The sequence below is a fragment of the Triticum aestivum genome, chromosome 4A (assembly GCF_018294505.1).
Source record: "Triticum aestivum cultivar Chinese Spring chromosome 4A, IWGSC CS RefSeq v2.1, whole genome shotgun sequence".
In the NCBI taxonomy this organism is placed as follows: Eukaryota; Viridiplantae; Streptophyta; class Magnoliopsida; order Poales; family Poaceae; genus Triticum; species Triticum aestivum.
In genome coordinates this window covers 639,412,510-639,427,236 of record NC_057803.1, presented here as the reverse complement: position 1 = coordinate 639,427,236, position 14,727 = coordinate 639,412,510, and the positions used below count along the sequence as shown (strand labels likewise).

The following is a 14,727-nucleotide window of genomic DNA, read 5'->3' as shown; positions in this document are numbered from 1 at the left end:
TCCACGACTGCCCCACCATCGCGGGTCCCAGGGAACAGTTGGCGGCTCCAAAACCACCCCGTCCTTCGGCTCCGGGACGACTACATCGCGTGTGGCCGACAAGACGAGCGGCACGTCCAGGCGTTCCCACTGGTTACGTTCGTACTTGGCCTTGGAGTCCTAGAGCACTTTCCGGATGACCTCGTCCTCCTCTTCGACGTTGAGGGCTAGCGGTGGTGGTGGCGGGGAGGGCAACCGTGCGCATATTGGGTGGGCTGGGAGTACGCGCACAGGGTGGTGTGGGAGCACGAGCATGCGGCCGTGACGGCTCGGAGCATGAGCAGAAAAAAAGATTTTTGTCGCCGCATGATATGCTCACCCCGAAACCAAGTGTCTCAGATTGGCAAGTCGGCAGCGAACATGGGGTCTTCAAGGAGATCTAGAGGCAGCTGCGCTCGCCGGCGGTTGATCTCCAGGAGAAGGGCGTGGCAGCTCACCGAGATGGGCGGCATGAGCACCCGATCCGTGCTCATATCCCACTTGTTAGGCAGGTGCGCATCGAGCCACGGCAGCAGGGTGGCCATGTCCTAGTACTGCTGGCACACTTCCACATTGACGTAGGGCTTGTGCCGTCGCACGGTGGCCGGCGGGGAGATGGAGAAGCCAGCGGCGTTGCTCAGCCTCGACGAGCCAGAGGGCGCCCCCCGCTTTGTGGTCGTGCTTCACGGTCTTTTCAGGGGTCCACTTCCACATCCTCATGGTTGCCGACGAGGGGAGGAGCTTGGGTGACGCGGCCTAGGGCTTGTCGGGCGCTTGGGGGCAGAGGAAGATTGTGGAAGGCGGCGAAAGTGGAGAAGTGGACTGGCCGGTCCATGCACAGGGGATAGCCATTAAAAAGGACCAGGACCTCAGCTAGGGGCGGCTAGGTGGCTGTCAAGTGGGCCGGTCCATGCGTCCGATTAAATGAGTCCGGTGGGAAGTGGTTTGGATGGCTAACAAACGGACCCAAGGGCGGACACCGAGAGGACACACGCCCATCCGTCCAGAGTCCGTTTGAATGCAAACTCGGTCCAAATTTATACTCCCTCCGTTTTAAAATAGATGACTCAACTTTATACTAACTTTATACCAGAAATTGGCGGCCGACATATTTTACGTGAGATGCCTCGCTTTGGGCATCTCTACCATAACGGATAGGGGCAGACCAAATGCGTTGCTGGGTTGGAGTTTGCCTAAATCTCTCGACCACCTGTTCTCCAACGTTAGCAGAGCCCCAGAGCCGCACTCATCAATCTGCTTCGTTGCCTCCGCCTGAGACCTCGCTGCGCGCAGTCACTGGTAGCGTTGTCCCCGTCTCCGGGAAGGTCCCAGCTCGGCCTCTATTAGACCTCTTCTGCTTCGTCCAAAATCTCAATGTTCATGAACTGTGCAGTTTGCCACCATAATTTTGTGCTCGTTTATTCACATTCCATAATTCATGTGATGCAAATAGGCAGACATGTGCAGGGCCAGAAATTTAAGTCTTGCCTAACAAAAACCAAGTTTTGTTCGTTCTAAGTTTTGCTCAGTCTGTGAATGTCAAGAGACTGAGCTTATTTGCAACATTGTACTGTGTAATACTCCCTCCGTTTCAAAATAAATGACCCAATTTTGTACCAACTTTGTACTAAAGTTAGTACAAAATTGAGTCATCTATTTTGAAACAGAGAGAGTACTATGTAGCAATCAATTGTTTTTTAGCAAGTGATGTTTATGCCACGGATGAAAGGAAATATTGACACTGAAACATCCCGTAAGTTGCTACGATGCAGAATTACGCGAGATACAAATTACAAATGTTGATCTGGAAAAGAAGAATACTATCCCAACAGGCGAGCATATCATTTACAGAACACCTAACCATTACAATGCTAATTAAGCGTCATTGCTCACAAACTGTAAGATAATGCATATAGTTTTTCAAGGCCTAGGAGATTAATACCCAAACTGCAGCTATAAGATAATGCATACACTATGAAATGAAATAATTTCAAACAGAGAAGTAGTGCTGACGGCAGAAGAAGGTCTTGAGAAATAGATTAATAACAGCCTACTTCAACTGCTAATTATTTTCTTGTGACCGAGAAAACATGCAGCCCAAGGGTCTTGAGAAATAGATTAATAATGGAGTACTTCAACTGCTAGTTATCATGTTTCTCAAAGATGAAATGTTACTCGGATGATCACCAATTTACAGCACAAGGTCGCCATTCATTACAGAGTTTCATCGTTCCAATATTAAGCTTTGCATCAGACAGCTGTGTCTGGCTGGCGTAATCATGAGATCCAGGAGCATATAGCAACGAGCCGACGGCCATGTCTTCTTCGACGAAAAGACACACCACCTGAAAGCATTCACTTCTTCGACATCCAAAACCCATCATAGCAACAACACTGGGGTCAATGTCCTCAGGTTCATTCTGGGCCACCCTGCACTTTCTGAAACCATTTAAATCCAGTCAGTATGAATTCTACTGATTTTCAACAGCCCATGGACTGCTGACAGTAATTCTCATGCGCAGCAGAAAACTAATGGTAAAACAAGGCAGTAATATACACAAACTGTTGCATTTACCTTCTTCACTTTTCTTTGTATTGACGTTTCCTCTCCTCTTCCTCTTGCTGTTGCTCTGAAGAACAAGCGAAAGAGGACATGTTAACTGTTGCGGACAGCAATCTGATAGACAGTTCAGTTTTCAATGAGAATTTGGGATACACAGTCAAAGGAAGTATCTCCAAAGGTGATAGTGACAAAGATAATGTTAGGTACGTCTAATTGGCCCACCGAGCACCAAGTTAGGGAGAGGATTCCCATGATCTCTCGGATAGGAGTTTATCATTTAAATTAGGAATATATCTTTTAGCTTGAGCCTTAAACAAATTAGGGGTAATATCCATGATTTGTTACTTAGATCAGATTGTTAGGCTTCTATATAAAAAGAACCCCTTGTGAGGAATAAAGCAAGCAAGAACTAGAAGAATAGCTCTTCTATCTTGCCTGAGAGCCTCTGCTTAACATAGCACACAACAGGCAACCATTGGATATTCACATTATTGCGTAAATTTGTAACACATGATTACTACTCCCTCCGTTCCAAAATAGATGACCCAACTTTATACTAACTTTGTACTAAAGTTAGTATAAAATTGAGTCATCTATTTTACAACGGAGGGAGTACAAAAGTAACTTTTATGCAGCAAAACCTACCCGATACAAGTACACAGTTTAGACAGTAAACTGCAAGAAACAAAAAATAGTGAAGCCGCCAACGGTAAGAAAGATAAGAATAACTAAATAAGTATATATAACCTTATAAGGCAAGTAGCTGGCATACACTTTGCAAAAATGATCCAACCAATAAAACAAACATATTATTAAGCCTATTATTTTCTCCAACATCATCTACATTACAAAACTGAATAACATTATTAAAATTAAATGACCCCATACAGAATAATGTTGTAAATCCAAGAGATAAGTTCTATTGAATTCCAAGTCTAAACACACATGCAGGAGTATATGACCATTGTTTTATGTGGGTAATATGACTTTCTCGGGTGAATCGCAATGCCATGTTAAAATTGTAGGTTCAATTAATTTGACAACTTCTTTGAAAAATCATTTCATACAAAGCCTATAGAACAATGCAACCTCAGCAGAAATCATGCATTTCACCACACAATGGTGCAGCTCTGGTACCAACAATGGTCCCAAGGAAGGAACAATGAGAGATATAGCACAATAGTCAAACTATCCTTTCTACAAAGGTGGAGCATCGTCGACATTGCTTTGAGAGCTCGTTGAGTTCCCGGCATCATCTCTCCTGGTTGTGCATTCACAAACTCCAGGGAATCCTAGGTGAAAACAAAGGCATAAATTTTCAGTCTATAATTGTAAAGTTTTGTAGCGCAGCCACAGTTATTCCATCATCTGTTTTAATGACCAAAGTTGCTATATGTTCTGTTGAGTTCTATTTCTAACAACTGGCAGTGTTTGCACAGAACTATCAGGTACAGTTACGAGGTACCATACAAATAAATGGCACATCGATGAGATATTTACAATAAGCCAGCACCAGAGGCATATAACTCTTCTCAAGTAGGACAACATCTATCACTCCAATAATTGCACGTCAAAATAGACATATCATGACAAAAGATGCCAAGTCCTAACTCTAAAGTATTGCCATCTAACAATACTAATGCTAACTTGACTCAATTAGCCGCGCGCGCGCGCACGCACGCACGCACGCACGCAATAGGGCTTGCGCCAACCAAAAGAAAGATAAACATCGCTTGGCAACCACCTCGTTGTAGAACATGTAATACCCTTCTACACACATCTCTTAAACTACAAAACTCGAAGGCCCAAAGCAAGTAAGGACACATGGAAACCAAAAGCTGATCCGTAAAGAGTGCCGAACTAGATAGAAGTTTCTTTCAACAATGCTATCCACACAAATGTTTGAGCGTGGCTCGGAGTTCAGGAGTAGAGCTCTAACCTGATATCAAGGTCATGGCTGATGTATTCGAAGGTGTTAATAAAAACTTCCTTGGTAGCATTGGACCCCTTGTTCAACAATTGTTGTGCCTGATCCACTGTTCTTTCCTCCTCTCGCCCTCCTCACTAGGCTTCGAAGCTAGCAGATTCTGGTGCTTGCCTTGGGGTACAGGAGTGTAGAAGCTGACAATTGGGAGCAACTATGAACCGAAAATACGGACGCCAGGATCACTGCACACCTTTCTCACATGCCCCGATAGTAGCTCTATTGTGAAGAGGCCAGCAACCGTGTCAAACAAAAATCACATTTGCTTCCTCAGCAAAGCCCACCACTTGCACTTTATGTTGTGCATGCAAGAGAGCATCCACTGGGAGGAAATTTTCCAAGCACATGACCCGGTTCAGCACCCATCCTACTTCAGCGCTGGCCTCTCTTCTCCACAATTTGAGACGTGTATTCAAGCATTGGATTACTCCGATTCCACCGTCCTCCACCAGCACGAGGCTATATGCAAAGTCGGTATGTGTCCGGTAGGCCGAACACAGTCAGGTCATGGCTTGCCAAGTCAAATTGCACAACCGACGCAGTATCCGCGTTGCCGTCGAACATGAAGTAGAGCGCAGATCTGTCAACGAGCACGCTGTAGCTTTCTCTGAATTCCAAGAACTCGCGGTTGGAGTGAGCTGAGGTCAGCTCGCCCCAGGCGCCAGTCTCGGACAAGTATATGCACGCCGACGTGGCGTGCGTCCCCTCGTCTACCTCGACGGTGAAGAAGAAGACCACGCGGAAAGGACCACCGAAGCAGTCACCGTGGTCGCACCCGTCGGCTGCGCAGAACACGGCAGCCGTTGGGAAATCGTCGCTCTTGAACGCCGCGGGCACCGGTATGCGCTGCTGGGCGCCCGTGATTGAATCCCACAGGAGCATTGCCGGACCACCGAATTCCTGGGGGAAGAAGAGGGCGCGTCTGTGGCGGCAGTCGAGGGCTCGCCAGGTGCGCCAGACCGGGGCGGCGAGGGAGAAGGACGATGCGGTGGTGTGGATGAATCGGGGGATGCGCTCGTCCGCCCAGTTGTGGAGGACGCCGAGCACGGGGGGTGTGCGGTGGAGCTCATGGAGGCGGCGGCGGAATCTGGGGCTGGAGACGGTGTGGCTCCAGGCCTTGCAGACGAGGGAGGCGCGGAGGAGGCAGGCGGGGTCGTCGGGTGGGAGGCGGAGGAGGATCTCTTCGAAGAGCTCGTCCGGGATCGCCGGCGGCGAGACGCGGCGACGCGGCGGCGGCGGTTCCATGGTGGCCGACCCTAGGTCTAGGTCTGGGGGAGAGTGTGTGTGCGCGAGAGAGTGGAGAATGGTTCGGCGGCTGGGGTTGGACTCGGGGCGCTCCTTTTTCCACTATATATTCATTTTTTTTCTTCTTTTTTTTCGATTGGGTAGAAATTAATTTACTTTTCTAATCCTGAGGAAATTCGTCCTAGCCCAATCTTAGCACATTTTTTTACATGATTATGTAAGTTGCCTATATATTGCTAAGCCATAAAATAAGAAAATGGTGTGGTTCTTATTCTCTGTCACGAACTCATGTGGCATATTTTGTGTCGTTATCAAATACTCACGTCTAATTTCTACCCACTGTAATTTACCATATCGCTTCCATCCCACCACTCTCGTTAACTCTGTTGATTTTCTCTATTCTGACTAGATGTGTATTTCTTTTCAGAGTAGGAAGAAGAACGGTGCACTATATTAAGCGTGTCATCTTAATATTTCAATGAAAGGAGGTGCAGTGGGACATACAAACACGACCTGGATTATGAACCACCAGATTCGATAGTATAGGGGCTTAGGGATTGCGACTTTGAGCCGTGGGAGCTCGCCGATGTGCAAGTTGCACTAGTCTTTGCAGAGTCTTATCTTTCTTTGGATGTCGGAGATGCCTAAACATATCTTCCTCTCTTCTAGCCAATGAACTCACTTCCCTCTTCGGTGTCGAGGGGTCTGACAATAGCTTGTTTTGCGAGTGCGATGTTTGTTGTGCGGCCGTTTGGGCTATCAACGAGGTGTCATCATGAGCTCTGGCTCACATCATCTCCAACGAAGTCATCTCTTATGCGTCTGGCAACGACTCTTGTTTGAATTGAGCTTTGCCTATTGGTGCCACCAACTCGCCTCTCAGCAGATCGACTTCTCTCAACAGTCACATACAAATCATCACTAAATACAACACTTGAAAAAAAATAAAAGGTCTCCAAGAAGAAAAGAGTGCACAAGCACCATCGTTGCCTGATCCACGATCTTACGTATTCACCCTGGAGAAGTTCGAGCTCTCAAAACAATTCCTTCAACAAGGCAGTTGTCAGGGACAACCAATAAAGGCCAGATCTTAGATTTTCACCCTGAAAGTCACGGCTCGACACCCTGAGGAGCACCACCAAAAATTAATTCCTCCAGTGTTGCCGCCCCCATTTGACACTGTTGCTCCTAAGAGTTACCAAACACCTAGCTGACTCCATCGCCTCGAAGGCTCCGTCCGTCTAACCGGTCATCTCATCTCAACCACCATGACCTTCTCCACAGCTGTCTATGCCATAGAAATTGAAAAGCCGACATGTCCCATGGTGTCAACAAACAATAGAGCTCCGCGCCACGCCGTCATGGAACCTCATAGGCTGATATGGCATGCACGACCGAATTCTATCCGATCCAGATATCTTGGGAAGGATCTCCGGCAGCAGTTCCGGAACACGTCGATAACCAAATCGAGGAGGACATTGCCATGATGCAAAAAGAGCACGAGGACAACCGCCATTGTTTTCACGGTAGTAGACCGCATCAGCTGACGAGGCACACGGTCGACCGCAGCTTTGGGTCGAGCTCCACCAACCAACCCAGATCAAATTGGAGGGATCAACAGCCCAAGCCATCGCTGCAAGCCAGGGCACACCACCGGGCGGAGCACCCTACCACACCCATCGCGAGCAGCGCCGTCGCCGCCAGATCGAAGCATCGCCGCCACCAGATCGAAGTCGCGCCGCCACTGGGCAGGGAGAGGAGTCGCACCGTCACGAGCAGTGCCGACGACCGGTGGGACTAGGGTTCCCCCGAGCCGCCACTAACACACAAAAAACTAGACCCGCAGGTGGTCGTCCGAGCCTGTGAAACTAACAAAGACAACCAAAATATCACCGACAGGATTCAAGCCATTGTTGACTGGGCCAAGAGCCAAATCAGATCAAAGTTAGCACATCCGCAAGGACGCCCATGCATGATGTATGTCATCATTTTTCTAACTTCGAAAAATGTTGATCTTCCATGCCCATTTGTTTCTATATGCAAGGTCAATGGCGGAGCTTCATGTAGACCACCATGGGCCATGGCCCCCCCCCCCCCCCCCCCCCCCCCCCCCCTTAAGTTTTGCATCCATTGAAGAATATGCTATATATTAGGCCTAACTAGTGTTTAAATTAGAGATTGGCCCCTTCTTCCCTATTAATTTTCTCCCCTCTAGGTAATGGCCTCCTCTTGGATTATGCTCAAACTCCGCCACTACACAAGGTGGTTATGAACTTATGATCTAAAGTATTTTGCAAACTTCCTTTGAAACAAGGTATTGTAAATTTTATGATTAAGCACTATTTAACAGAAAAACGGTTCTGCGTTCAACGAAGCTTTGCAAACTCCACATCCAAAACCCCATATGTATACCATGAACTGAAGGTAAAAAGAAATCTCGTCGAGCATGTGGAAGTTGGATAAGAATGTACTACCTCTGTACCTTAATATAAGATGTTTTTGAAGTTGAAGTTCAAGAATCTCTCTCCATCACTTAAATTTGTCAAATAAGGTGATTTTCCTTTTCTCAGTGTGATCAAGATCAAGAACAAAAAGTGAAAGCATCAGCTATTCAGATCAACACGAAAGTTCTGAAAATTACTACACCTAAACAACCAAGCTGAAATCCATCTTGAGAGCAACGTTATGAAAGTAGAAACATAGAAAAGTTGCAGATCTATACTATATACACAGAAAGGAGGCACCTTAAATAGTAAGGTACCCACACCACCATCTTATTGGTCCATGTTGGCATAGGCGGCCAGTGCGGTTTTCTAGAGAATGATAGGGCTTGCACGTAATGAACTGAAGTACTGATCCGCCATTTCTGTGGATAATGGTTAACGATAAAGCTCTTGGCCTGCAGACATGCATATAAAGACAACTGATGACTATCTTCCGATGGAGAGAAACATGACCAAACAAATGCAAAGTATTTACAGCACAATGTTGATAACAGAGCCACCGTACCACTGTTGTTAGGCCTGTAGTTTTCTGATGATCCACGACAGACTACAGGTAGCTCAATTGTTTTTAGCAAAACTAATTAGGTATGCCGTTTTGAAGATAAATACTTATATACTCCCGAATGGCCCAAATGAGTCATACAATTACATGGTAGTGCCCATTCCTCACAAATATGTTTTGAACACAAACAGAGAACTGCTGCCAAGAGTATCAAAAATAGATTCACATAGAAAGGAAAGAAGAGTAGAGGATCAAATATGTTGATGATGTTTATCCTATTTCTAAGAGATGAAATGTTTCAGTAATAGGAACATTATTGTACATAACCACAAACGGACCCTGAACCATTCAACGTTAAGCAGCATTGTACAGAAACTATGTGTAGCAGTCACAAAGAGTTTTCAAGTCCTATGAGACTAATCCCCACTCAGCAGCTTTGCATCATACGAATAGAATCCTAGTTGCGACGGTATCTTCAGACCAAGTGTTGAACGTCATTCTTTGAGGTGCCAAAGCCTCCAGTTTGGTGCCTTGATTCTTGTCAAAGTTTAGCATGGAGTCTAAACTACAATACCATGCAAAAGTGTTACCCAACTGCAGAGCAGAAAATGATCCTACTGAAGGCGCTGATGACTGACGAAAAACCCGGCTTGCCTGACCCATCAGCTTAGCACTTGCAGCGCATGTCAGCAGACTAAGATGTTAGTACAACTGGTATATACAGAAAACCGAACCCTTGTAAGGGGCATGTGATGGTAGCAGAATGCATTGAATGAGACAAAATGTAACACATGAGTTTTTCGTAACAGCAACATCTCATAACACGCACAAAAACGTGCAAAATTAACAGATGAGCAAAATAATGGTGGTCTTTTCATAGCATGGCAAACATTGCGATTCGGTATTGAACATGCCATATAGAAATGGCATTGACAAAAAAAATTAACAGATCAAATGTTGAATGGCACCAAATTTATCTGGTTACTTGTACACAGATCAACAGATGCGCACTGACCATTGAGGCAACACGAGCATGCAGTAGAAACATATAAGAGCGTTGAATCACATTTCACAGAAGGTGAACAATTCTGTTGCTACTCTTTTGGAGAAGGTTCAGCAAAGACCTGACGTTACCACATTTGAAGCTTCTGCCTACAACCCCAAGGTTGTGTATAGTACCTCTATTGTTTCTGTTGTTGCCATTCGAGTTTACTCTAATCAACGACTTTGTTACCACTCTTATTAAAAAAAAGTAACAATTAGCAACATTTACCCTAATAGGAAGAAAACACAAATCAATGCATGACCATCAATTTTATTAAACTATTGAATATTCATTCTATTAAAAAACTCATAGGGAAATAGCAACATGAAATGCATACAAATGCTTAAATGATCCAACTTAATCGTATTAGCATGATCATGATAGTACATCGGTTCAATTTACACCAACTATTCACATTATGTAGTTAAACTACCTTGTGCAAGTACACTATTTAGATAGATCCATGAATGTTCAAACGGGCATTGCTATTCCAGATGTATTGGTAAGAAAGATTAAATATACCTATATAAATTTAGAAGGCAAATGACTGGCATGTGGCACCACACAAAGTTCAAGATATGGTCAACCCATGGCACAAGTTTTTTTTTTGAGAAATGAAAGCATTTTCTGCATTCAGCAACATCATCTACTATCTACTACGTATATTATTAGATAAGAATTATTAGCAAAATAACATTGATTAAATGGTCTTCTATGGAATTATGACGAATTGATGAAGTGGGGCTCAACCAGGTGAAACGAGATTTTGCTTTGGATCTGTAATTTACTTTTTAAAACAAAAGTCCGTTTTTTTTAGTTGAGCGAAATTCGGTTCCGACTTCACAATCCGTATGAGTTATCTCCTTTTAGATGACCGCTTGAGCAAGGGATAGTTTGGTAGAGATCATATGAGATCCCCACAAAATAACTCAATTCGTATGAATTTAAGGATCTCTAACATGATTTTGAACATCATGGGAAAATTTCATGCATCCTCTATGATATTTTTCTTATTTTCGTGCACTCATGGAGCTCCCCGCGTGTGACACATCACATATCTACCAGTTCGGCACATTCCTGCCAAGTGGGGTCAGACACTTCACTGGTTTCATCTTTCCTAGACATCCACACTCAACAAGCGGTCGTCCAGTTTTCTATAACCACATTATGCGGTATTAATTAATACCATTTTTACTCCAACTTTCATGATTGTGATAGAAATTAACCCATTTAGAAGATCTTTCACATCTTTACCTAATTTAAGTAAACTTGTGCCACAAATTAGAAATTACTCATTTGAATTGTTTCCCCGGTCTGACTGCTTGAGCCCATGCCTCCGTGCCGACTGGGATTGCTACATGGGTGGTTTATTTCCATGGTTCGGTTTTTGCGGACCACATTCTTCTCTCCGTCGCCACCAATGTCAGCAGCGCCACAGAGGGGCAGACAGTGCACGCCGAAGCAAAAGCCCCACGCTGTCCTCCTCGTGCTCACCAAAGTCACAGACGGTACTCCATGGAGCTGCCGCCGGAAAGTGAGCTTGAAGACAAGGTACCCCCGTGTAGTGAGCCAGGGGAGAGCTCCTTGCTGATGATGACACCCAGCAAACCGACATACCAGCTACGCTTGCCAAACAAATTAAAATGATTGTACCTAATACTCCCTCCGTCCCAAAATTCTTGAATTTTTGGGACGGAGGGAGCACATATTGTTCAATTGTTGCACAGCACTCTACTGTTGTGTACAGGAAAAATCGCCTTTCATGAAACTAATTAAATTGTTACTATGTTCCAGGAACAAATGTTGATTTGGGAATAAGAGTACACTACCTGCCTTGAAACATATCCTTCACCCAATGGCCTGCGCTGCATTTTAGAATTAGCTACAATGCATATGCCGTTTACTTACTCTGAAATGAAATCTTTTAAAGAAAACAATCCAGACTTGCATCATAGAATCTGAATTACAGAGTAACATATTCATTACAGAGTCTGGTCACTACAATAATAAGTTACCTTGCGTTACAAACATTTTCTTTTCAAAATCTCACTCCCGCAGCTTTGCATCATAGAGTTGTGTCTGGCGCTCGCTATCTTCGGATCAAGGTGCATATAGCAACGAGCCCACGACCATGTCGTCAGCAGCCACACGCCGACGAAAAGATACCACCTGAAGCAGCCTTCACGTCCACTCCAAAATCCATGACAACAACAACACTATGGGTCAATGTCCACAGACTGGCCAGCCTGCCCCTTCTGGCAACTAAATTTGAAATTACTGAACTTTCTGAAAGCAATGATGCTGAACAAGTGAAAAACTGAGATAATCAATTCTTTTTTCCCCTACTATGATGAAGAAAGAACACTGAATAGAAATTTATTATGAACATGAACACAAAACTGAAGAAAGAATACTGATTACTCGAGAAGAATAAAAAGGACAGAGGAATAAGGATAAACTTAAACATAAAACTTAGGGAGCCGAGAGACTTAAGAAAAAGAAACTAAGAGAGGGCCTGGTGTGTTCTGTTTAGTTCTGCCGTTAAAAATTACTACGAGTAAAAAATGATGCAACCATAGTCAGTGAACAAATACTTCAATGATAAACTGAACAATCATACAGAGATGAGATGTAGCTCCAATGAGAAGGACTAAGTGAACAAATACTTCAATGATAAACTGAACAATCATACAGAGATGAGATCTAGCTCCAACGAGAAGGACTACTGATGAGAAACAAGCCAGCATTCAGAAAATCAAACTAAACCAACATGTCCACCACCAATCACTCCTCCCAATCACCTTAACCACTCTCTCGTTGCCATGAACAAACTAATCACCATGTAATATCCACACTATATGTATGTACTAGTCAGTTATTTTGGAACATGATTTTGATTGAATATCTAGAAGCAACTACGCTCAAAATGGCAGCCTAAGTTAGCAGTGCAACAGCTCCCATTCGCCTAGCAAAATTCACGCAGACAATTGGGACTGAAGAACACTAATAGCATCCCCCTGTGCAAAAATCATTTCTGCCGAATGCCCCCATACACTTGTATACTAACGCCATTGATGAAAAACACCCAAAAGTTACGCAGAACACTAAAGACAAATGAAGCGCACAAAAACTCCACTCTAGCTCATGGGCGTAGGTGTTCCAGTGCAGGATTTCCACCGGAGCGAAAACATTGGAGGGTAATTAACGGCGCTGAGTACGGATGGACGTCGGAGGGAGGCCATGCTTGTCTCTCGCTAGCAAAAACGACGAAATGACATGGGGTGAAGAGTGGAGACCCGTAACCCGAAGAAACACAACTAAAACGCGCCCGCTTGCGTTGAGATTCGTGACAACGATCCAACGGTCACTAAATTCGACCTGAAGCCAAATGAAAATGATTTCGACAGATCTTTAGCAAATAAGTAGACTAAAATCGGAAACAATAAGGCTATTTCAAGATAACAGAAAATATCTCAAATCACACGCATAAATCAGCTAAGGATGATGTTACCAAGCGAAACATCCACTTGACAAATAATAATTCAGTTTCACAAGTAATGACCACTGACCACAACTATTTTTAGGATATAACGATGTTTGGGCTTCAGAATAACGATTATGACATAGAAAAGGCAGCGGTGAAACATAGGCATACAAAGTCTCATTAGAAAAAAGATGAATACTTAAGCATTAATTTGACGCAGCAGTGCCTCGATGCTACTCTTATCTACTCAAAAGCCCACTGGTTCTCCCTGCGGATCTCCACCTCCTCCTCGGGTGTGAAGTCATTCTTGATGTTAAAAGTCTTGCGGATCTCCTCCGGAGTCTTGCCCTTGATCATGTCGGCAACGGTCTGGCAAGTAAGGTCGAGCAATCCCTTGATGTTGAGATAGTTTGCAGCGAGGATGAGGTCGAAGAGGGTGGCCTGGTCGACCTTGACGAACTCGGCGTCAAAGCTCTTGAGGTCCTCGGCAGGGGCGGCGGCTGCGGTAGAGGTGGAGGAGCTGGAGTCGGCCTGGACGTGCTTCTTGCAGTATTCGATGACCTTGGAGAGGATCTTGGAGTCGACGTTGGGGAGCGGGATGCCGTTGTCGGCGCAGTCGTCCTCGATCATGTGGCGGATGGTCTGCGACTCCATGGCGACCGCCTCCTCAACCTGAAATTCCTCGCCGTCCGAGCTCTTGAGCGTGATCATCTTCTTCTCGCCTTCCTCGGCCACCATGGATGGATGGGAGGATTGGGAGGCGAAATGAAACGAAACCCTAGGAGCAGGAAGAGCGAGCGAGCGATCGAAAGACGGGAGCTTCTTTGCGTGCGTGCGTGCGTGTTGGGCTAGATAGATAGAGTGTTCCGGGGATTTATCTCTACTCCTAATGGACGAATTGGTTGAATAGTCCCCCCACTTTCGTCTGGGTTTTTTTCAACTGATTTTTTTCGTCTGGTTTTTTTTTCCATCAAATTACCCCCACCCCCACGCCCACACACCGAACCCCACCCACGCAGGTAGCCAAAGAAACTGCGCCCTGCCGCCCATCAGGATCCCCATGCCTCATACCCCGCTGCCGATCAGATCTGCGCAGCCGTCGTGCGATCTGCGCACTCCACAGCACCGCCGCCGCGGAACGACTTGACAGTGCCGCCGCCACGTTTCTGGATCGCTGGCAGTTTTTGGATCACGCGCCGCCACGGAACGTGCGATTGGCACGCTGTACGGTTTCAACCCCAGGTATGAACACACATGTTTTGTTTGTTTGTTATGTCTACGTGTACAGATCAGGGCGATCCTGATGGATTTGTGTTCAAACTAAATCAACCCATGCCAGACTTCTTTTTCCACCTCCACCGCCGGCCGCTGCCCGCGCTCGG

At 45.4% G+C, this 14,727-nt stretch overlaps 2 protein-coding genes across 3 annotated transcripts; both read right to left on the bottom strand.

The window, feature by feature from the left end:
- Nucleotides 1-1,764: 1,764 nt before the first annotated feature.
- On the bottom strand, nt 1,765-5,878 carry LOC123087827 (uncharacterized). Of its 2 annotated transcripts, none has more exons than XM_044509940.1 (3): nt 4,521-5,878; nt 2,594-2,648; nt 1,765-2,457 (listed from the first exon to the last, which is right to left on the bottom strand). In XM_044509940.1, the coding sequence occupies exon 1, from the start codon at nt 5,808-5,810 to the stop codon at nt 5,025-5,027; it is 786 nt and encodes a 261-aa protein (XP_044365875.1). In that variant the 5' UTR covers nt 5,811-5,878; the 3' UTR covers nt 1,765-2,457; nt 2,594-2,648; nt 4,521-5,024. The 2 variants fall into 2 exon arrangements, with proteins under 2 accessions (XP_044365875.1, XP_044365874.1); XM_044509939.1 differs by having other exon boundaries at nt 1,767-2,457; nt 2,594-3,873.
- A 7,710-nt stretch (nt 5,879-13,588) lies between these two features.
- LOC123082825 (SKP1-like protein 1) lies at nt 13,589-14,158 on the bottom strand. The gene has a single exon (XM_044505062.1). The coding sequence runs from the start codon at nt 14,081-14,083 to the stop codon at nt 13,589-13,591; it is 495 nt and encodes a 164-aa protein (XP_044360997.1). The 5' UTR covers nt 14,084-14,158.
- Between the last annotated feature and the right edge of the window lie 569 nt (nt 14,159-14,727).

Coding starts and splice junctions, on each gene's coding strand:
- LOC123087827 (XM_044509940.1), bottom strand. CDS start 5,810: ATGGAACCGCCGCCGCCGCGTCGCCGCGTCTCGCCGCCGGCGATCCCG.
- LOC123082825 (XM_044505062.1), bottom strand. CDS start 14,083: ATGGTGGCCGAGGAAGGCGAGAAGAAGATGATCACGCTCAAGAGCTCG.